At 45.6% G+C, this 24417-nt stretch overlaps 1 protein-coding gene across 3 annotated transcripts in view; it reads right to left on the reverse strand.

The window, feature by feature from the left end:
- The window catches only part of LOC131087102 (BEN domain-containing protein 5-like), an 877799-nt gene that overhangs the window by 10442 nt on the left and 842940 nt on the right, over positions 1 to 24417 (reverse strand). For all 3 annotated transcript variants that reach the window (XM_058030505.1, XM_058030504.1, XM_058030503.1), the window contains one exon: positions 872 to 968. In XM_058030505.1, coding sequence (XP_057886488.1) covers positions 872 to 968 — 97 coding nt within the window. The remainder of the gene's footprint in view (positions 1 to 871; positions 969 to 24417) is intronic.

Raw genomic sequence — 24417 nt, forward strand, 5'->3', positions numbered from 1 at the left:
TGAAACCCAAATGAAACATTCCAATTGGTCCAAATGCATTTAATTGAAATTTTTCAGTTTGGAGGCATTATTGCTGTTTTCTCAGAACAGAGGCAAATACTGAGTATGATGTTTCCCATGAAACAGGTGCTCAGGTTCCTGCTCTGCTCCCCTCTGATGTTGTTACACAGCTCAGTGGCATCTCCCCTGCCCCTCACACAAGCTAAGCGACACTGAAAGGATGCAGCTGGCCAGCACCAGAGAAGGACCAGCAGTGCTGCAGGGAGCCAAGCCTGGGCATTTCATGCCTTTGTGCCTTGCCCACCAGTGCCTGACTTCACACCCCACTTCCTTTTGGGCTAGCACCCCCTGAGCTGATTTTGAACCCGGAGCAGGGGCTCGGGGTGAGAGGGGATCCCTGGACGGAGTGTCCAGCTGGGCTGGCAGCAGGATCCTGCCTCTGGCTGCCAGCACAGCTCCAAGGGAGGGAGAGCTCTGCCTCAGCACAGGCTTGCCAGCCACTTCCTGAAGCACTGAAAAAGTTTTCACTTCCAGAATTAAAACTTTGCGAAATAAAAGCGGGTCTGATTCGCTCTCGGGAGATAAATGAAGGGTAAGTCCATTAAAGATACTGGGGTGAGATTGGTGCACAGCAGACAGAATTCAGGAAAGATATCGATATCTCCAAAATCCTCTGAATATTTTTTTCAGACATAAACCAGGTATCTTTCCTGATCACAAGTGCTTTATTTCCAAATGGAATTTCAATAAAATAAGCGCAGTTAGACTAGCACATGTTATAAAGCTGTAATGCAGTAGCACTGAAGTTTAGTCAGGAAAGGTATTAAAAGAGCAGCCCAGCTGAAGCAAGAGAAATTGCTTTCTGACCTACCGAGTTTTAGGAGTCGGTGCGAGTGGTCCCTCCACCAAGGAGTTCAGCCTGTAGTAATCCAAGAATGTCCTGGCCACATTTCTTCCAAGCTTCATATCTGTGAGTTTTTAATTAAGGAGCATTTTCTTAATCATTAAAAGTACTACTAATAATAATAATAATTTTAAAAAAAGAGCAGAGTCTAAAGGTAAGTTATCGCTATTTAATGCAAGAGCAAGTTTTACATCAACCATCCCACAGAGTTCAGTCTCCAGGCAAAAATCACTTACACTGGCAGATAAGGTGGGGGTCATCTTGTTTGCTTCTTGTTTTCACAGGCAGATGCTGCATAGAAACACAGACAGGAGGAAACAATCTCCCTTTCCCCCCACACCTGGCTGCAGATCCCCGTGGTTCTCGTGAAATAATGCACTAGACAAAAGGGGCCCTCCAATTTCCACATTCAGGGAGAATAATTACCTTAAAATGCTTGGATACAGGCAGTATTTCTGTATCCAGGATACAAGGTCAGCTACACCACAGTGTGAACCTGCCATGGACCAGCGTACTGGAGGTTGGGGTTAATGCTGTAGTCCTGCACACCTTTAGCTCTGACCCCCAGAGTGTCGTGGGAGCATTCACTGTTCTCTCCCTGTGTTGCATTCAGGACCTGAAATGGTGATTTTAGCACCGACCTGGAAGGACAGCAGGTTACCTTAACAAGTTCAGCAGTAACTCTGGTGTTTCTTCTCACTAGCCACGATTTCTCCTCCAGCTGACCCCTAAACCCAGCATTAGGGAGCTGCTGCACATCAAAGCTGCCATGGGGACCTCAGGGGCACAGGAACCAGACCTTCCTGAAGACTCAGCTGCTGACAAAGAAGTTGAATAACCTGTGGATTGCACTGAAAAACAATATCCCAGACAACATGTCCATGGGGTGAACCTGCTGCTCATGTGAGAAGTCAGCATTAAGCCTGCCTGTTACAGAGCAGCATCCCCTTACCATCCACAGGGTGATGTCCAGCTGGGAGATACCAGTGGGCTCCATTATCCACAGATGTGTTGTGGGGACTGAAGGCTCCTTTATTTTCCTATTTTGAACTGATGCCTACCCTCAATAACCTCAGGGTGCTCCAGGGCACTGCCCCAGGGGGTGGTGGTGAGGAGCATTCAGCAGGGCTGCTGCAGCAGCTGAGGTGGGCACAGCACCTGGGGAGTCTGAAGGGATCTCTGCATCCAACACCCAGCAGTCCAGGAGGATAAACCATTGCTGGGGTGTTTTGTGTGTGTGTATGCGTACTCTGCTTTATCAGTAGTTGTCTGCTGATGTTGCCATTAGAGGAAAATTCCAGAAATGCAGCATCCCAGGGGCTTCCAGCAGCGCCACTGAAGGCACTGGCTCCTAAATGAAGCTTTTATTACCCGCCCACTTACATTAGACACATCAAAACAAGTCAGCCTGAGACATCAGGTTCACACAGCATTGTGAGCTTACTTTATCGTTTATTTATTTGTAAGGAAGGTCAAGCTGATGTGACAGTCTTTACTTCTCCAAAAATCCAGCCGCCAGCTCTGCTAGTGCTGCAGTCAAGTCTAGTGGCTGAGGATGACTCCTGATGTTGCTTTTCTCTCCAATGACCTTATCCTTCTTTTCCAGCTCCCACTGCTGTGCCTGGGGATGGTTCCATGGCTCTGTCCCTCCTGAGGGTCTATCCTGACACACTCCTGATCTTCATACCATGTGTGCTGTGGGCACCTCTGTTCTCCTGGCCAGCAGCAGGGCAGAGCTGGAGCAGCTGGTGCTCCCAGCTGTTGTTTGCATGGACAGGGAGAGGCAGCTTGTGGATCAGCACAGGCTGTGTGGATCAGCACCAGCTGTTCCCCAGCTGTTTCCCAGCTGTTCCCCAGCTGTGGCAGTGCCCAGTGAGCTCCCCTCGCAGCCTACCAGCACTGCTGGGCAAGCCCTGCATGCAGGGAGGCTCAGAAAGTTGGAGACAGCCTGAAGTTCAGCAATTCGAGGGAGGGCAGTGTTGCTCTGGAAGTGTTTTGTGGTTGTTTCTGGAATTTGGGGACGGCTGGGGGCAGCCTGGTTGCTGCAGATGTGGACTCAAAGCGGTGGTGAAGGTGAAGAGTTCAGAGTAGTCTGAGGAAGAGAGGAAGAAGGGGAGAGGGCTGTCAGACACTTAAGGGATTGAGAAGACTAACATGGCTTGATCTTGTGGTTTCTTTCATTTGCTCGTCACTTTAAAGACATAAAGTGGTAATTGGACTCAGTAAAGTCTTGAGGACATTTTGTCAGTGGCAATCTCAGAAAGCTCCTCTGCCAGAAGTGGCCCTGCTGCCCTTTTCTTTGTCTCTCTGCATTGCTTTTGTTTGCACGGTGGGAAGAACCTGACCCGCTGTCCTGGGGGAGGAAGCCCTTGGATGGCAGTGGGTGCAGACCAGGATGTGGCTCCACGAGCTCCTGCCTTAACCCTGACCTGCAGGAATCCAGTTCCACTGCTGAGCTCAGCTTAGGAACAGCTTTCTGAAGCTGGGGACAGCTAACCACTGGAATAAGCTGCCTTAGCACATGAGGAAATCTCCAGACCAGAGCTCTTCAAGAACAGGCTAAACCCAGAGCAGACATAAATGGTTTAGGTGTAACTGGCGCTGCATGAGATTTGGGTAAGGAAACATAAAAGGGCCTCTCAGGCCACTTCATCCCATTTTCCTACCGTTCTGAACGTATTTTGCACCCCACATAGAGACCTGTTTGCTAAGATAGCCAAGAAAGGTAAGGGCATTTTGCAGAGCATGGACACAGATGGAGAACGTGAAGAAACTGGAAATGCAGTGCCACATGCATCCATTGAAAAGTCACAAAATGGGAATAACTTGCAGTCAGCAATGATGAAGAGAGACTCAAGCCAGCATGGGATAAAAAATGTGCATGTTCTAATACTAGTCTCTCCAGCCATCCTGCCCCCTCTGCTCTGCCTGTCACTTCTGCAAGGGATGAGTGGTTCTGTCATGGAAATCAGGCACCTGATACATAAAACCAAGGGCAGAGCATTGGTCTCTCGCTGTGACTGTCCAGCCTGGGCAAGAGCTGGCATGACTCTCTCAGCAAGTGCCAACAGCACGTGTGTGCAGAACTGGTAGAGGAAAACAAATTAAAGCAATAACATTTGCATTCTTCTGTGGTGCACGGAAGGCTCAAGCTCCACTTTGGCATATAGAGTATCCTGAGCATGTAAATAACAGCTACTGCAACCCAAACCCACTTCCACTGGGTGGATTGGTCGGTTGGTTGGTTTTTAACCAGCTTCCTTTCTGCAGTCACACGTGCTGTGTGCCCACAGGAATTCCCTTCCTAGCCTGAGCTGCACTTGACAGAAGGCCATTTCCCTGCTACTCCCATCATGGGCGCTCAGCTTATACAAGACAGCCAAAATGCATTTGGGAGAGTCATGTTGGGAACAGCTGGGTGTGTCCTTACCTTCACTGGCACCTGCAGCTCCCTCTGATCTCTCTTCTTCCTTCAGAAACTCATTCCTTCACACTCCGTATTTCTACTTGGAAATGGAAACCAGTGTCCCTCCTGCAAACGCCCTTCTCACAGCATTCACTCTGTGAATGGCATCAGCAGATTTGGGGAGATTTCAGGACAGTCTGTTTATGCCCAACTCTGCCAAATTTCACAGATGTTCAGAGGTTCAAGAATCGTGCTGGGCTCTCTGCAGAATCCTGCACGTTTATGATCCCTACCATGCCCCACAGCCCAAAACTTCCAGCCCTGGTAAGAAGGGAGCACAGAGGAGTGGGGACTCTCACAAGCCATTACTAGTTTTCAGCTGACACGATTCATTGAGCCTATTGTGAACAGTCTGCTTAAGCTCCAGCCTCTGCAAGCGCAGACAGAGCCTTGTTCTGTCTGTGCATGGAGGCAATAAAAATCTCAATTTGGAAACCAGTTAGCAGTACAAGTCATTAGGGGAGGTACTAAATGTTGCTGCTTTAATAGCTCACTGATCCTTTAATAATGTCACTGCTGCAGAGCATGGTGGCACCGTTTGCTTGCTTTTGTTTTGCTTTTTGAAATTCAGGGTCATTCCACTTTCAAGTGAGTGGATTATCTCTCTTTCCTCCTTCTGCCAGACACTGCAAACTGCTTTAAATAATTAGAAAAAAAGGATGGCTCCTTCAAATTCACCATCTCATTTTCATAAGGTCCAGTGTCATGGCTTTGGAACGGGAAGAGAAACCATGATGGTGGTAAGGATTTGACAAGGGCAAAACAGTTAGCAGCCCCCACTCATCTTTGATAAGTCCTGTGGGGTCTCTGCCAAGCAGATTGGATCTCTGGTTTTATGTCTCATCTAGAGGACGACACCTCCATCAATTTGAAACACTGCACTGGGTTATTAGCTCATGGAATTCATCCAAGTTTAATCCTTAGTAGGATTTGAAATGTGACCATTCAGTCCGGAGGCACCACTGGCCAGACCCACGCAAGTCTTTTGTTTCAGACAAACAGCTTTAAGTTATCCTGAAGACAGACAGAGAGGAAGAAAAAAAAATGGAAAGGGAGAAAGAGGGTAAGGAAAATGAGAACAAAGAGAAAAATGAATCTTTTTAATAGCTCAAATTAAAAACCAGAAGAAGCTCTTTGTTTGACACAACTGAATTTTACAGCAAATCTCAGTCCACCCCAACAACGATCCTGTTATTTATGAAAAGAGGGTTATTTTGTTTGGGAGAGTCCCAGATGACTGTGGTCAGCGAGCATACTGTCAGCTTCACACAATCTCAAGAGAAATATGGATGAGGTTTTCTCATCTGCTTATAACAGCTTCCATCAATGGATCAAACCCCTTCCTGACTTGAACACGAGCTCTAATGGAAAATGGCATTACAGAGCTTTAAACCACCATGTTATATCATGCCAAGCCTGATCAGAGCTAGTCCTCTATTTTAGCAGAGCTGTTTTCAGCAGTTACTTACCTATTTTGTTTCACAGTGCTGACACTGCTCTCTAATAAACAGATGCTGCCCCAATCTCATCTCATGGGGGGCAAAGCAAAGTGTGGCTGGGGCAGAATAGAGACTCTGTGGTGAAGGAGGGTGGGGAGAGGGGCCATTCCAAGGCTTTTCACCAGCATTTAACATGGTGCAAGTCTGGCTGCTGATGATGCATCCTTCCCTGGGACTCACTCCAAGGAAAAAATGCCCCCAATTCCTAGCACAGCTGTTACATATTTCAAAATCTTTATCAAAGGAGGAGGAAGCTTCTAAAATGGGAGTGTGGGGAGGAGATCGGGCTTTCTATAGCTCCTGTAAGAACCAGGCTCAATGTGGGAATTACTGGGGATACCCTCTCCTGGTACTCAGCAGGTCAAACTCGAGAAACTCAGCCAGACCATCCAGCCTTAAAATCTATAAACCCTGAACTGCCAGCCTGGAAATAGCACAGGGACTTTCCCCAAGGAGAGCATTTCATTCCCGACAGCCCCAGCTCCTGATTCCAGATGGGAGAGACACTTTTGGAAGCCAAAGGTAACAGCAATGACGAGCCTTCATTTTTATTCCTCTTGTGTGTCATCAGGGAAGGAACCGGGCGGAAAGATCCCTGACTGACTATTTCAGGCTTTCAGGCCCTTTTCCTGAAATGCTTGATTGTGGTGGAAGAAATTACCAAGATGGGAGCTGTGTGCTCTTCTCCCTGAGTAATCAGAGGCCTGTAATTTTCTCTCCTGCTCTGAAGGAGGAGATTGGAGAACAGGTATCTTGGAGAGCACTGTTTTATCTGTGCTGGAGGGGCTGTGCTCAGGGACCACGCCGTGTGTCCCATGAACTCATTTCAATATCAGCCATTGCTTTTGTCCTCCTGAGCCGACCTGAAACAGGCAGATCCCACCTAACACCTGGGCATGGAGAACAGAGGAGGTGGTGGTGCTGCACAGGAGCCTGTGTGTTGGGAAGGATGAAAGTTTGACAAGAAAGCCTCACAGATATGTATGCTTAGCAGAAAGATTTTTAAATGTTGAGTCTGATGAAGGAATAGAGATAGAAGCAAGTTTTGATATAGAAGAAAGAAATTGCTGAGCCAGTCTTACTGGCTAACCAAGGAGGCAAAGGGTGTGTTAGTTAGAAGGGGTTTTTATAGCTTAGAGCAAAGGATAAACCCACCTCAAACAAGATGTTTTTACCAAGCAGAAAGACAGCACAGGCAAACAAGCCTGCCAACGTTGCAAGTAGAAAAAAGGTCTCAGAATTTTCTGCTGCAAGAAAACTGAAAAACAACTTCTAGCTTAAACTGTAATGTACTAACTTTTAGTGATTGGAGAATAGTAACGTGAATATGGTAATTATTGTAGTTATGATAAGCTATAGAAAAAGGTTAAGGTATAGATTGGTTCTACTGCATTAAGATGCTCAGCAAAGAAAAGTATATAATGCATTGTAACCAAAACCAAAGGGTCCCCAGGCCTGCCTGCAGCTGGAGCTGACAGCTGTAGGCACAGGCTCTGTCACCCTCAACCCTGGACTGCTGTAACCTCTTGGATGCAATAAACTGCATTTGGAGACCTGCCTGGAGTCCCACATCCCTCATTTCAGCTCTTACACCTGTGGCTGGACAAGCCAAGGGCTCCTGGCCCTGCTGGGGTGCTGGATCAAGGGGCAGCAGGGGCTGGAGGGGAGCAGAGTGTGGGGGAGCCCCAGTGTGCCCCAGCTCTGCAGCTTGTGAGACTGGGCACTGTAAGGAGGTGCCAGCTGAACCCATCGTGCTGCTGATGGGAGCCTGCCCGTGGCACTGAGCTGCAGAGTGCTGCCACACGTGTGGCCATGAGAAGGGAGCACCTGACTCAACAAGGATTCGAGACGCACAGGCAGGTACAGGAAATTCAGCGTGCCCAAACAAGCACAGAACAGTGAGGGCTGAGATGTCTCACTGGGAACACCACAGGCCCACAGCCCATTTTACCTCTGCGTCCATGTGCCTTTCCCAGAGCTGTGAGCATGATTTTACAGGGACACCTCTGACTGCTGCTCCATTGTCCTCATGCCATCTTCACATTGCTCCATGCAAGTGACATTTTGTCCATCTTACGGTCCCTCTGCAGTGGGAGATGGAAATGGCCCCTCCTGTAAATGGTAATCTGCCCTAAGCTATAAAATGACCAAAGAAAATGGTTTATTAAATATCTTGGCATTGCTGACTCCTGATGAGGTTTTCTGAGGGACAGAGGTCAGAGCCAAGCTCACATCTGAAAAAAGAAAAGACCCTGAAAGAATGAATTTCAGCATCAGTACATTTTAATTCATTAAAATATTGCAGCAGCATCACTTTGTAAATTGGTATACTGTAAAATTATGCATTTAAAACCTGATTGTAACAGCTTCTATCAAACTGTCCCAAAATTAATTTGGGCCTGAATTTACTGGTCTCACATTAATGTCTGATGGATCTTTAATAAGAATAGCAGGAAAACATAAGATGAGTCTCTTTTGTGATTTTAACATTTCTGATCTTTGCTATTGTTTAATTCTGGTTACTTGCCAGCTCTGGGAAGGAGCCCTTGTGGATTAGCTGACCTCAGCTCTTTACACAGTCAATGAAAATTACAGAGCTGATTCTCTCTGATGTACTGAGAAGGGATGAGGACGGGGAAGAAATTTCCAAGTGAAAATCCAGCATTCACATCCTTCTATCACTGATGAATGTTCTCAAATGCACGGGGGGAAAACAGCATGAAAAACAAAGCCTTAGCAGTTGTTTTCAGCTTGGTTGGAAATGCAAGAACAGTGCAATAATCTCCAATTGTAATTAACTCCCCCAAAATACGCTGGAAAATCATAAGCTGAACTCTTTGGGGATCCTCTCAGTCCCTCACAACATGACAATCCCTGTTGCTCCAGGTCTGGAAGTTCCCATTAGACATTCCACCCACTGCTTTGGGCATAACATTTACTACCACCCAAACAAAATCAGTTTCAAGATAAATGGTAGAAGGAGTGTTTCGACACACCAAAGTGTAGATAAACCATTTCTCATCTCTAAATTGCTGGAAGCTCATGACTTGTATAAATCACAACCAGGCATCTGTGATCTGTTGTGTGCTGCATTTTCCCTCTTCGGCTGCAGCTTCCACTGGCAGACAGGGCACAGTCAATAGCTTTGACAAGAGCAATCCTACAAAGAAGAAATTAAGAAATGGGATTGACTTAGAAATATGAGGAGCTAAGAAACATGGGGAGCTAAGAAACAGAAGCCTGAGTGTAGGTGGGTTTAAAGTTTTTGAGTAAAGAGCACTGAAGAGTGCTGGCAGTGATTGCAGGATTCACTGGGATTTTAGGGAACCTTCCTTCCCTGCCTGGGATACCACAGGTTCTGCAGTGTCCAAGGGGAACTGCTTGCACTTGCATCTGCTCTCCAGTGTCTGAGCAGATGTGGATGACCTCCTGAAACCTGCCTGAGGTCACCCAGCTGAAAAAGGACTCGGTCCAGTGGCTGTTGGATGGTCTAAGTCAAGATGCCTCTTAATAACTTGCTCAGAGTCACATTGGATTGATCCTGCTTTTAGTCAGTCTTTGTTAGGTCAAATCAAGGCACCATTGGCACTTGTAGTGGGCCAAATGCAGGGAAGGGACCAATTGTCCTCAGGAATTGGCTTAGCCCCTCTCTCAATCTATCCTGCAAGGAAAAAGGACCATGGCCTCAGAGGCTGTGCCTTTAAAAACACTTTCAGTCTCCAAGTAATAGTCATGCTTCAGTGTGTTCAACATTTCAGCTGAGCTCAGTACAAAGTGCAGTGATTTAAAGCCGGGAGATCAGGCGGGATTCAGCAAATTCAGAATTATTTATTTCTTTAGAGCAGAAAGTCTGACTACAGATTATTTACTGCAAATGGGTCTGTTTGGGGGAGGGGAGCAAGGCGAGAGGGTAGAGAAGGTGTGAATTGATTGATTGAAATTTTTTTCAATTAAAACAAGCAGTTTTTAAAAAAGATTTAATGTTTTATTGAAAACTGTGAAATAATTCAAGAGTCTGGAGCTGCACTAAGGGCAGATCATAGAGATGAAAATGGGGGGAGAAGAAACGAAATTTTTTATCCTGTGGAAGAAGGGAAGGAAGAAGAAAAAAAAAAAGAGAGGGGATTTATAATGGGAACTGCCCCTGGCCAAAGCAGAGGGGGCTTTCTCCCCAAAGCAGGGACACAATGAGCTGGGCCAGAGCTCTCCCCACACCAGTGTGACACACCTCACCATGGGTGGTCACTCCAGAGAGGTGGTGCTGGAAGGTAAGAGCAGGATTAGGGCTATTACTGGTAGGTAGAGCAACTAATGATATTTTTGTCATTGTAGGGAAGAAGTAAAATATTGCTATAATCTCCACCACTCCTAAGTTAATTGCCTCTTTGCTAATATAATTCCCATTCCCAGATAAATTTAGCTTTTTCTAAACCCTTTGAGTTTTCCTTTGTGTTTTACACTCAAGCTGGAATGCAGTGATAAGACACTATGCATATATATATATATATATATATATATATATACACGTATATATTTAATCTACACACACACAAATATAGTTATATATAGTCCCTGCCACAAATAACACTCTTCTGACTGCTAAAACAGCTTCTCCCTCAGGCTGAGCTGTTTTCCTCCATCCTGTCCCTGGGGAAGGGATGCTGGCTGTGTCCACAGAAGGATGCTGGAAATGTCTGCAGCTCTCCCCTTCTCCACTGCCTGTCTCTTCCCTGTGTTTCTCTGATGGGAATAAGCCATTGCCAAACTTCAGATCCACCATCTCCTGTCATTGTCACAACCACCAGCTTTCCTGGAACAGCTGGCAGTGTCCTGCTGTACAGTCAGTGTAGGAGTGGCCCTTGAATTTTGAAAGGGGCATCTCAGAGGAAGGTCTTGTGAGGGAATTGAGCATTGAGCGGTGGGGTAGCTTTGTAGCCACTGCCATCCTTGGTGAAATGGGGTTCACAGCAACATGCTTGTGACTGTAACCTAATCGGCAGCCTCTGGTTAAATTATTTTATGTGACTCTTCAATTAAACCTATCCTATTTTGCTATTGGCACAGTCTCACTCTCTGCTTGTGCTGCCTATATCTATTTCCATATTACTAACAAGAAGTAATTCCAGGAGCACTGTTTGCCTCTATTCCCAAGTTCCAGTATCATCCTGGAGGAGTCTCACTGGTGCCCAGCTCAGGTGACAGAACAGCTCCTCCCTCTCGGAGCCACACCTGGAATCACTGGGGAATATTCACTGGGGAGTATTCACCTACCAAAGGGTACCAAAGGATGTTTGCTGCAGCTGTGGCCCTGGTGCAGAGGGCTGGGGCTGTGTTTTCAGTGAGCAGCACCTCTGGTCCCTGCATGGAGAGCTCCCAGCTGCATCCCAGGCTCTGGTGGGAAGCAGGGTTTGCCTACTGTAGGGACATAAAGCTCCTGAAGTTGGTTTAGTTTCAGCTTCATTATCTGGATACTTCAAGGGCTTAAAAAAAAGGCTGATCAGGAGTATAGAAAGTCCAAGGAAGGAAAGCTGAAAAGATTTTTGGACTTTACCTCAAGGAATAGTGATAGAAAATGTGCAAATCAGTAAAGGCTGCTGTAGAACAGGATAAACTGTTCAGCATCTGCTGGTGATGGGACGAGAATCAACGGCCTTAATTTACAATAAAACACATTAAGATTAGACTTAGGGGGAAGCTTTTCAGTGATAAGACTAGTGGAGCAAAAGAAAAATATCTCCTGGAGAGGCAGTGGCATCTCCATCTTAAGACAGAATTAGGGAAAACAGCTATGAGGCCAGACAAAAGGAGAGTTGAACCTTTTTGAGGATGGAGGGGTCAGCAAAGGGTTGCCCTATAACTCAGTTCCTTGGGCTGAGGTCTTGCTGTACAGGAGCACTCTCCACCAGGTTTTTCTCAGACCTTAGTAAGGCAATTATGACAAGCCTCTGCTCCTTTTGCATGTCCAGCAAGAAGAATAAGGGGCACAAAATCACCACTTGGTAGCCCACAAGCCTCAAAAGACCATTATAACCAGCTCATCATTCACCACCTGCCCTGAGACTGAAAATTCAGCTCCTCTTCAAGGGCACCACTGTCTTCAGCTGAGTGGAATCCCAAGTCTCCTGTCCCACATGCATCTGCTCTTAACTTCTGAATTCAAACACTGCTCCTCTTTAAAAGCCTCTCTGCCTTTTGCTGATAATTAAAACATTGGTTGCACTCTGGGCTCGCTTTTCCAAGAGGTCTGGACAGCGTTGCAGGCAGTTCAGACAAACAAACACCCAGACAAACAGAATCCATTAGGAGCTGCCACTGCTGACTGTCGCCCTTTCGCATACATCACAGTGAAAAGGTTAATGCTTCCCAAAAGGGGTGGGAGAGACGGGTGGAGGGAAGGGCAGGAGGGATCCAATCCTGCGAGGACCAGATGTCAGAGATGCTCAATACCTCACAGAACGGGCTCCCCCGCCAGCAAGGCAATTGCCCATCTCTTGGCAAAGCTTCCCTTTGAGGGATCTATAATTTATTAGGGAAGGTGGAGTGCTGAATAAATTGTGCATAGAGATGAAGCAGAGATGATCACTAACTCAAATCCCTGGGAGCTTGGCATTTCCAATCTTTAGCTCCCATTTGTGTCCCCCCCCGGTCCCTCCGAAGCGAGCGAGCCAAAGAGCTGAATATCGACAAAACATAATGAGCTCATTGAGATCTAAGCGCTGCAATTAGCAGGGTGGAATGGAGCAGAGGGGCTGGGAGGCAGACTGTAATTATTTATAATGTTGATAATCACTTATGTGTAGTTAAAAATATAAATACATCCCAATGCTTGATGGCATTCACCACCCTTCAATTAGCTCCGTGCCCGCTAAGTAAGCGATAGCCAGGTACCCGCAGGAGAAAGGCTGAAGGTCTCTGTCTGGTGGCTGTGCTCACACACTGGTGGTGGCTGGGTGGAAGAAAAGCAGTTAAAGAAGGTGCCTTTGTGATAGCTCACACCACTACCTACTGCTAATGGAGTTGTGAAGGAGACAGTTCAGACAAGTGTTCTCGTGGCGGTGGATCACCCTCTGCCATCTTCTTTCCTAAATTTCATCTCCTCAGGTTGTCATCCAGAGGAGCAGAATTTGGTTAAATCAAGGGATGGCAGTGCAGAGAGCCCCCACTGGAGGTGAGGAGCCTTTTGCTGTGTGACCTGTGCTGCAGTCACAGAAGTACCCGTGGTGCATTACAGGGACACTTGAACTATCATGAGAAGCACTCAAACTCCAGCCTCACATGTCCCTGCACAGCTCACCTCATGCTGTTCCTCCTGTGCCTAAACCAGCTTCTTTAAAAATAGCTTGAGTCCCTCTGTGCTGCAGATACTTCCCTACTCCTGAAGATTTTCACTAGGAATAATTTTTTCAACAGAGTTATCCAGTCTGGATGATTCCAGAGATGGGCAATCAAAACCCTTCCTTTTTAGCAATATTCCATCTCCTTGTGGATAGCAAATCCAAATGCCTCTGTCACAAAAATATAAGGGATTTAATTAAATAGTTGGTCCAAATACAGTCATGTTTTACCAGCAAGAGGGAAGGGAGATAAAGAAATAGAAAGCAGCAAGTGTGAGTTGTAGGCATGCTCTCAGGGAAGATTCCATACCTGAGAACACCTTCACTTGACAGTATGCAGAAATGACCCTTATCATCCCCATAGTGCACTCCATTGGCATAAAAATTTTAATGAAAAACCAAGTAAGAGTAAAACCACAAGAAAGGGGGAGATTGCTGTACATCAAAAACAAATACATTTTGGTGTGGGAGAGTAGGTAAAACCCCAATCTGCCTGTACCATTGATTTCCTTCCAGGTGAAAGGAGCGTTTAACACACTGAGGACTTAAACTTGGACCCTTTTCAGTGCAAATTTACAGAGAGGACAGCAGTGAAGGAATGGTCACCAGAGTTTAGTGAGGGAGCTTAATGAAAACATGGACAATGTGGAAAGAAAACAAAAAGGAAAGAAAGAAAGAAGGCAAGCAGCAAGAACACAAACAGACTGTGTTGCAGTTGAAAAAGCTCTGAGAAAATACAGGCAGTGTTCAGTGAAACTGAAAGAGAAAAGAGCAAAAGCAGAGTAAATGGAAATTGTTCAAAGATAATTGAATGTATGTCCAAGCGCTGGCGTGTGCCAGCCAGCAATAAATGCACTGCCTGTGAAAACAAGCTGGTAGGGCACGGGGAGGAACTCCTTAAAGCAAACAAGGGGAGCAAGGAGCAGCTGCAAGTGGGGTGCAGGGCCAGGAATAGGGGACAAGGGATGGGGGATAAGGGATGACAGGCTGGGAAGGAGCTGGTGAGGCTGGAAATGAGGCAGAACAATGTGTCTTGAGCTGCATGCAAACAGGACCCCAGATCTACCTTGGGCATGGTGGAAATGTGAAAGAAAGGCAGCTGGATCACACTGCAAGGGCAGCCTGGCAGTGGCTGGGGGAGTTGGTATTTTTGGGATTGTGTTCTGGTTGAATAACCAACCATTCATTTAGTAAGATGGTGCAGGAAATCAGTCCTTGCTCTGTGCATGGCTTTGCAGGGGCTGAAGCAGCTAAAAGAGAAATATACCTCAGCTATTCTAGCAGACAAAGAGCAGAGAAAGCACAAAAAGGACAGCGAGCTTCTGGGGTGTCTAGAAAAAATTCCACAGAGAGAGCAGGAATAAAAGATTCTTTCACAAGAAATACCAAGCCAGTTCAGACCAAGCCTGACCTACTCCAACAGCCTGTCTTTGTCATCAGCCAGTGTCCAGAGGAAGAATTATAAGATTTACACCAAGGGATGAGCCTCTTCTCCCTGTATGAGGAGCAGTCTTGCTCCTGCAGCAAGGAGCGTTCTCAGTTCCTTGGGCACTGACCAGGACAAACACAGCTCAGCCCTTTTCAGAACCAATTTCCCTTCCCTGTTGCCTGGAAAGCCTACCAAGACCCCATACAACACCACACAGGCACAATTTCAAGTCCTGGGCCAGGAATCAACCAGGTATCACATCCTTTGAAGTGTGTTCCCAAAGGAAAAATTAGTCTAGAACTTAAGGGGTGTAGAAAGCTGGTCACCACAACAAATAAAACAATACCTGCCAATAGCAGAAACCTTTCAAAGGCTGCTGGGCTCCTCCATCTGACATAGATTAAAACAAAAACACAAAAGGGGATGTGATGTTTGCAACCATCAAGGAAAATGCAGCAGCACAAACAGGAAAAGGAGCCCTGTCCTCACTTGTTCCATGAGAACACACTGTCCTGGATCAAACTGACGCTTGCACCAGAGGAGACAGTGTAGACACATTGTGTGGAGAGAAGACCAGGGACTAGCATCAAAAATATTTCTACAAAGATTTTCTGGGAAAAAATCCCTTTGCCCCATCTGCATTTGTGTTTGCTGTGCACAGCCTTCCTCAGTTCTCAGGCAATCAGTGCAGAGCCGGCTCAGCTCTCACAGCCATGGAGTGATGCCTCACTCAGGTTCAGCAATCTCAGGCACAAGGAAACAAACCCAGGGAGAGGAGAGGAGATCCCACTGGAAGCAGATCCCCTGTTAAAGCATGGCTCTTGTGAAGAACAAGCCAAAAATTGAGCAACCACCCAAAAACTTCTTGGCAAAGTAATTTTTAGCTGATGTAGCTGAGAAAATGTGGGTCTATTTGCAGATCATTTGTCAGAGTATGCCAGACTGCTCAGAAGAAACACTTGAGCTGACTGCAATTCTGGTATTTTATTTTATTTTATTTTATTTTATTTTATTTTATTTTATTTTATTTTATTTTATTTTATTTTTAATATCAAAATGACTATAAGTGTTTTTTGTTTTCCAAGCAATTTGTTTCCAAAAAAGAGTATATGTTGATATCAACTACTATTTAAATATGGAGAGAAAATAAAAAGTAGGACCTTTCCAGTGGAAGCAACCTCAGCATTTAAATTATTTCAATGCTACAATATTGTTTCTTTGATGCAACCAGATAAACTCTAATTAGTTCTGACTAAAGCATCTGCTTTAGCAACACCTGGATCTACAAGCCAAGGAATCCAACAGAGAGACTTCTACTTACTTCAGTGTGCTTTGTAGAAGCTTCATGTTGGATTAACCAGTAAATTCAGTCAAAAACCCAGAGAACAAGGGTGAAATTAATTCAGGCTCCCCAAAAAGGAAAGAAGAGATTCTGGCAAGCAAATTCTGAAAGAGCAAAAGTGTCTGGATCCACCACCCTTTTATTTCTCTTTACCTCTTGCAGTAACCTGATGAACATGAGATGAATTTATGATGGTAGAAGCCAACTCAGCCAAGCCTACAGTGGCTCCAGAGCCTGCTATTCCCGTCCCAAGAGCCTGATTCCTTTATTGCAGTGTTTTTCATGGATGCTAAAATCCCCTTTATTCTCCTCTGAGCTGCTGTTGCCTTTGATTGTACAGAAGGGATTTCTAAATGCTTATTTACTACCATCCTCCTGTAATTCCTGCATCTGGGAAAAAAGGGAGACCAGTTCATTTTGAAACAAGATGTTCATCTTTTCGACAGCTAGCATGGACTGGGGCATCAATAAATTAAGGGTTCTAGGGATTAATTGATTGGAACAAGGTTGGTTAACTAAATGGGAACTAATCTGCTAGCAGGCAAACTGGAGCTGGGCTACATTTGTCCTCCATTAGTTTGGGCTGTGAAAATGAAAATTTGCTGATGATAGCAGTAATGCAAACAGGGATGCTGAGCAGAAAGGGAAAAAGGAGGTTTTTCTCCCTAAAGGAAATGTACACAGGCTCTGCTAGATCTGAAATGATATCTCGCTCAACCTCTTTTCTTTGTGAAAATCACTACTTCTGAAACAGGAATTCTAGTGAAGGGAAGATCCCATTATCAGCAGCAGTCACATTTCACAGCAATGTGATTAACTGCCGGTCACATGCGCCCCTCACTCACCACTTGTAGACAGCTCAATAATTTTAACGAGGAAAGAAGACTGTCTTTGCCTTTCTTCCTTCCTTTCTTCCTTCCTTTCTTCCCCCTCTTTTCTTTCTTCCCTCCCCTCCCTTCTCCCCTTTTAGACTTCCCTTACAAGGCAGGCAGTTGAGGCTGACCCTTCAGGAAAACCCCACCGGGACCTGGATATCACTTATCAAGTCTAAATATGCTGTCCTGGCCCAGGTTGATGTGAAGAGCGGCAGCCACGTCTGAGAAATCTCCCCCTTTCAGAACAAAACCAGTCACCTTGGCTGGGAAATACACTCCTTCCATCACAGTCACACTTCAATCACCAGCCTTTCCCTTGTCTCAGCTCCTGTCCTTGGTTCGGAGTATTTACAGCCCATCTGTCTGTCTCAAACACACTTCTCACTCAAGAGGGAAATTAATCTCTCCTTCTCTCCCCTCTCTGCTTTCTCTCTCCTTCTCCCTCCCCCCCTTCCCCCAACACTTGCAATTTGCCATGAACAGCTTCCCTTTTCTCATCTAAAATTCTCGATGACTTTGAAAATTGACTGCACCCACACACCTGGGCACGGTGAGAGATAATTGATTGCATTTTTATTTCGTCTCTTCCCTAAACTGTTTTCCTTGCTAATGGCCAGTTCTCTGCAAATTTTTTTTTTAAACTGACATTCAGTGTGAGGGACTGAGGGAAAGGAAGAAATAACCAGCTGCTGAATATTGTCTCTCCTGCCTCTCCAAGGAATTAAGAGCTCGATGAGTGATGAGGATCTTGCGTGGAGACAGATCAGCTCTCACAGGGTCCAGGTGATAGAAAGCTTTGCAGGACACCCTCTGGGGCTTTGCAAAGGGACGTGTCCTGTAGCACTGCTAAAGGCAAAGGTCACACAGGCTTCCCAACCACTAACTAGGGGTACCCCCACGTTTTTCTGTTCCACTTTTAAGGCTTAAGTTACTCACTGCTCCTGCACCTTCTTTCCAAACAGAGCAGGCTCCCTCTTTTACAAACAGGGAAACTGAGGCACAGTGGGGAAGGATGATTTCCATGAAATCTCCTGAGATGGGAGGCATTGCAGCTGCCAAAGCACAGAACTGGGAGAGAGAACATCCTTTTATGTCCAGCTTGGTATCAAGTGAGGGCAGAGGAACCAAATTATTTAGATATGAGCACTGACCTTGGCTCCTAAAGACTCTTAAAAAGTCAGACATGTTATTCAGGTAAAATACTGGCTGTGATTTCTCTGGCCCAGTTTCCCCATGGTAATAGTGATAGGCCAGTTTGATTGTGAATCTGCCTCTCATCACCAGGAATTGGTGGTAGTTCTTTTATGTCTCTCAGGCTGAAAGGATATTACCAGAACCTTTGCTCCTAGGAAAAAAATCTGCTTCTCCTCCCATCCTCTAACTCGTCTGTAAATCTTACTCCAGAGGGTGTAGTAGAGCTTATGGAGACTGAAATTAGGATGGAGAGATAAAGGATGGATTTCGCAGGGGGAATGAAACGGAATGGGTAAAACCAAGTCAATCAGCTGAACCTAGAAGGCTGGTTAGGTGAATTCTTCCTGCCTGTGTTGGCCTCCTTAAGGTCTTGTTTCTTGGTTAGTAAAAACTGCTCTTTGTGCTGGGAGGTGGCTCTCAGCACAGGAGTGTGCTGAGGGAAAAGCACAAGTTTCTGAGGTGTGCTGGGTCAGTCCATCTGCAGCTGGAGGCCCAGCAAGACCAAACTGGAGACAGATGGCAACACAGGAGAAGACACCTCTGAAATGACACACAGCATTTGACCTCAAATCCTGACAGACAGACTCTGTGTATCCAAATTGCCTGGAGAAACTGAACACACCCCTGGGCAAAATCACATTTGTATCTTACAAAAGAAGAAATAAACGGGAAAAGAAAAGGGCACAGTCCACAGTTTGAGGAAGATTATGAGCATTTCTTTTTGACAGTCTGGTTTAGCTGTGCAAGGAAAAGAGATGGGGCTCCTGAGGAGAAGGAAGGAAAAGGTCTGGATTCCACCTGCAGTAGGCACAAGCCTCTGATTCCCATTGCATCCATGGCCCACAAGATCCTAGCACTACAATCAGCCTTCAGCTTAATTCTATACCTGAGTGCTATGAATTGAGAAAAAAATAGACAGAGTTTGCAGTCATATATGATTTCTGCAGTGCAAGATGACAGAAATCCTGTAAAGTATCTTGATTTTGCCAGATTACTTCCCAAAACCTATTTTGGCACTGTGCAGTTTAAAATATACCCTGTGCTTTAGTTCACATCTATAGAGCAAAACTTGATCCAAAAGAAACAAAGAAATTTCTCCATGCACAGCTGCAGCCTCTCCAGCAAACTGTGAGTTTGCACTTAGCTGGGCTAAGCCAATTTACCTCAAGTCTCATAAAGCCAAAGCTACTCTAACATTTTGCTAATCTGTAAGAGACAGGAACATCCTTCACTTCTAACCTTTCCAGCAAGATCAGCTGATTAGATACATCAAATACGGGTGTCAGAGATAAGCCAGAGCAGCAGCAGTGGGAAATAAGATTTAGCCCCCACCTTCATTTAATTTTTATGATCAAAATGTTTCAAAACCCAGTTATGTCCAAGGGTATCCTCAGGTTGGATGAAGGTGTCAGGCAGGTACTGGACCCTTCTTTTCTCTTAGTTCATTGCAAAAGACAGAAAGAACAGGCTGGTGCTTCCAGGGATGCAGGGCAGCTTTCCAGGGAGAGATTCCTGGGGGTACATTTCTGAAGGATTTCGAGGCAAAGCTTATCCAACAATAGCATTTAGAAGAGAGTGGATGATATTGTTAGGCAGAATATAGGTTTGTCTGAAATATTCATCCTCTCCACACAAAACTGTTTCCTCTTTTGTCTATTTCAGTGAGAGCTCTCTACTTCTGTACTCTGAGATGTTTACATAACCTTCACTCAAGGACCACAGATTTAAGCACAAACATGTTTTATCCTTTCCTTTCACCTCATCCATGGATTTCTGTAAATGCAGGAATGGAGAAGTGCTCCCCAAGGCAGGCCCCCCTCTCATCAGTGTGCAGTGACCTCAGGGCTCAACCTTTGGCTTTGCCAAATGTGCGCAAACACAAAATTCGTACAGGGCTGCCATCCAATTCTGCTTTAACATTCCCTTTAGAAGTCAAACCTCCTTGTTATTTACTGCCAGCCTTCAGACCAAAGCAGCAATACCCATTCCTGGTGTGCTGACCTGTCACGACCTGCCCAGCCTTCCTGGCTATCCCCAGCATTACCAAAAACCATTCCAGGGCTGCTGGATGTCAGCAAGAGTTAACTTCTGCTGCCCCTACACAGCTCTATCCTCACAGGGGCCTGGAGGCCAACAATTGGCAGTTCCTCTATTTGCCAACTGGAAATCAGCCTCCTTTTTTCCTGAGTGCTCCATTAACAGGAACCCACAAGCAGGAGGATGAGGGACTCCAAGTCCCAGCCCAGTGGGAAGATTTCCTCTGTGTCCAGCAGGCCCTGGATCAGGATTCTGCCCAGGCAGGAGTTACTTGAAAAGAAAGAGCTGTTGTAATCTTTGGGGCAGAGCATCATCCACAAGTGTTAACCCTGCTCTGGTCTGTCAGCACCTCTGCTCCTTCCCTGCCTTACAGCATCATTTTTGGGGTCAGCATCTCCAGCTCAGGTACTGGGTATGACTGGGTATGCACTCCTGTGGGAATGAATGAAAAATCTTAAATTTGAAACGCAGAAGATGAAATCTCCAATGGTCCACATGACTCTGACTCTCTAAGCATCTCTAATCTTTGCATCTTTTTGGCCAGGCTGGGCTTTCTCTTTTTTTTTTTTTTTTTTTCCCACAAATATATTTCAAACAACAGGGGAAATGTAACAAACCAATCATTTAATTAGCAGGTACAGCAGAAAGCAGGAAAAGAGCAATGCTGTACACAGTGACTGTGTTTCCTCTCGATTTATTTCACACAGATGGAAGTGTTAGTGACAGCAAAAGAACTAATACTAATTCCTGAAAGAATAATTAAAAAAACCAAACCAAACAACTCCAAAGCCAACAAGAAGTTAACAGTACTGTTTATAGGCAGGCTGTAAAATGAGCAGCAGAAGGCTCAGCTGCATACAGAGAGACAAACTTAAACCTTTCTCTCTATAACACCCAGGGCTGCAAGTGAAGATGGTCTGTCTCCAAATAGAGATGAATAAGGAGCTGATAAATATGTCTGGAGTGGGCCTGTGCTTTAGAAGGGACAAGAAGGTCAGGTGGGCATGACAAAATTCTGGAAAAAGCTTGGAGCAAATATTGTTGGAAAAAAAACAAATGGACCACGTGCAGCATGCAGCTGAAGGAAATGTGGTGGTTTTAGGTCCATTTGCCAGTGGAAATGTGTCCACAAGACAAATCCTGCTGCTGAAGGGGTTGGCAGCCTTGTTGCATATTTTCACAGAATAAAAAGGCACTCAGTATGCTATTGAAAGTCTTTACTTTTCACTTCTAAGTCTGGTTCCACCAGATGAGGGCTGAGGCACAGGGGCATGGGTAAGCTCTCCTGTGGATACAGCTTTTTGGGGCTGTTAATTCAGCACTAAATTCACACACATGGGAAGCATTCTCATCAGAAGATATAAAAGCAATTCCTTGTATATGTCACACCATTCACAGTATCTCACAGGCACTCTCTGGAGCTTTCAAATACAGCACAGTCAGACCTGCTGAGACTTGGAGACACTGGGTCACCTCTGAATGCGCAGTTAGAGCCTTTCCCTACACCCCAGTGACCGGGCTGGTAATGGATGTTTCAGTGCAGAGCCCAGAAACCCAGAAACTGTCTCACAGCGATTACATCTGAGAGCACTGGGCTCTCAGAAACACAGCCTGCACTCAGCAGCTCTGCACAGCAAAACAAGCTGCAGGCAGCTGAAAGCACCTACTCCTTCAGGGAAACCTAAACCTTCAGGAATGCTCCTGAAACACCCAGCTGCAGCAGGGCAAACAGCAATCTCTCTCTCTCTCTTTCTGTGCTGCAGACCCCGTTTTCCAGATCTCCAGCTCTCATTCAGCTTGGGCAAACACTTCTGCCATGGCTGGAGAATGCTGTGGATGATGCAGGTTTCCCATGCTCAGAATTGAGGCACTTGAGAGCTGTGTTGCTCTACTCCTGCCTCTTAGCCTCAGTCAAAATCCACTCATGGACCTCACTGAAACACGTTGTCATTCTCTGTAAAGAATGTAAGCACCTCCAAGTGACTACAGGGGCAAACAAAGCCATGAGGTGAGGTCTGAACTCAGGACATCAGTGCTGGCATGAAGAGCAGCAGCAGCAGGGAATCTGAGGGGTGCACACTGACCTAAGGGCATTTCAGGGAGCAGCAGGGCTGTTCTGCAGCTCCACCAGCCCTTTCATCCACGGGCTCCACCTGCCTGTGCCCTCTCCTGGCTGGCTGAGCTCCTCACCAAGGTGAGCAGATGGAATTTGCCCACCTGGGCTTGTGCTTGGTTATCTTGCTGCATGCCCACTCATGGAACAAAGCACCTGCCAGTTTAGAAGCAGTCAGTGCTTAACCTTTACAAAGCCCCAAGAGGGATGGAAAAGGTGACGAGGAAAGATGAAATTAAAAAGAAATGAGTGATATGGTTTTGTTAACGGTTAATTGTGAAAGGTAACACCCAATTTTGATTCAGAATGGTGTGGCAAGGTCAGGCTGGATGGGGCTCTGAGCAACCTGGTCTAGGCTGAAGGGGGTTGGCACAAGGTGGTCTTTAGGGTCCCTTCCAACCCAAATAATTCTGATTCTATGCAAAAAGTCTGGTTGTCTGTCTCATTTGCTAAAGCACCTCTTCCCCAGCACGGTGATGACTCTACTCTTCGGTAATTCAGTTTAATTGAAATTCTATGCCTGTTAAATTCTGAGCCCTGTATCGATCAACATATGTCAACTGTGGAAAATTGTACTAAATTGTGTTGTTTTACTGTGCAGCAGTCAACTATCTGTTGGTGTCTGAAGTTAGTTTATTTCACCTACTCAAAATTGGGCCTGGACTGATATTGCATCTAGAATTGGATTTTCTGTTCTTGATTTTTAATAACTAGGATTTGCACCACACTCAGAGAGATAAACACAGCCAGAAATTGGGGCTGTGGATCTATCAGCTCTTAGGCACGAGGCAGAGCCCTGCCTGGTTTGGAGCTGCATGGGAAGCCTCAGGACCAGTGAGCCCTTGTGCAAGGTGCTGCTGGGATTTCAACAAGAGCTTTCTCCTCTCCCTGCTGGTCCTGAGCCTATCCCATGGCCCAGGACACTTGCCACTCAATCATGCTCTCCCCCTCTGTCTGGTTTGTTCCCATGCTGAACGGCCCTGAGTTATACTGACCTTTCTTCTCAAATCCTGTTTTCCAGATCTCCAGTTGTTTCTGCAGTTGTTCTCCTCCTGACCCACAATTTTTGGGGGTGGTGATATAAAAAAATAAAATCCGCACTCAGAACTAACCTCTGTGCCCTGGCTGTGACCTCACAAATGCTGAGGAAAGCAGAGGGCTCATTCCAGCACCTATTTCCATGAGAAAATGCTGGTTTCCCCCCAACGCAGAATTTATTTCATGCTGGTGATAGTTCCCAAATCCTTTTCATCACTAGTTTGCCTCCTGCCTCAATCCATAGAGCCAATTCCTCCTGCTTGTGTATAAATTCCTGCTTTACTTTCACTGAATTGCATCCTTCCTCTCTTTCATTTTTTTTTCTGAACATTTCTCCAATTTGTTTGATCTTCTCAAGTGGAAGCGCTTGCACTGAGCAGCCTCTACAAATACATGGTGCAGTTTAAATTCCCCAGTGTTAAAAATATCTGCTTGACTGTAAAACACTCTACTTTTTATATGGAAATAGCAGCTCACTGGGACACAAGTGGCGCTGTGCTGTATGGCATGCCGAAGCAATCTGGGAAAAAGGAAAACTAATACATACCAAAAGTAAAAATACAAAGTAAATACATAAATAAATAAATAAAGTAAGCAAATGGGATTGAATTTACAAATATATCAAAAAAGTCCTGTGTGGAGACATTTACTTTCCATGCAAAAGTAGTTTCTTATCCGCTCTTTTATCTCCATGCTGTGTGCACACTGTGCAGCTCAGGGGACTGACTGCTTGATGTGTTATTGATTTCAGGGGGAGGGGGACATACAGAACTGACAGAAACTTCTTTAGCAAGTAGCACAACTATTCACTCAACATCCATTGGCCTCTGAAACCAATTCTGTCCTCTTTTCCATGTTTTCTCATTTTGTTTTCAATCACCACTGACAGGTACCTTCAGCTCTCCTCTCTTTCACACCGCAGAGGGGAAGCAGCAATAATTAATTCTAATCACAGAGAAGAAAAGCACAACTGCAGAGAATGTCCACTGGAAAAATATGGTCAGAAACTCCCCACTCATGCTCCTGCCTGTCTGCAGCTATAATGCACAAAGAGCTGTGAATCCAAAAGGGAGAGGAAATGAACCTCTTGCTCGGTGTTCTGTGCTTGATCAGGAGTGAATGAGAGACAAAGCAAAGCTCTGTTTAAATTTCTGTGCAATGTGTAGATAAATAACTCAGAGGGAAT

Source organism: Melospiza georgiana, chromosome 9 (genome assembly GCF_028018845.1).
Source record: "Melospiza georgiana isolate bMelGeo1 chromosome 9, bMelGeo1.pri, whole genome shotgun sequence".
Lineage (NCBI taxonomy): Eukaryota > Metazoa > Chordata > Aves > Passeriformes > Passerellidae > Melospiza > Melospiza georgiana.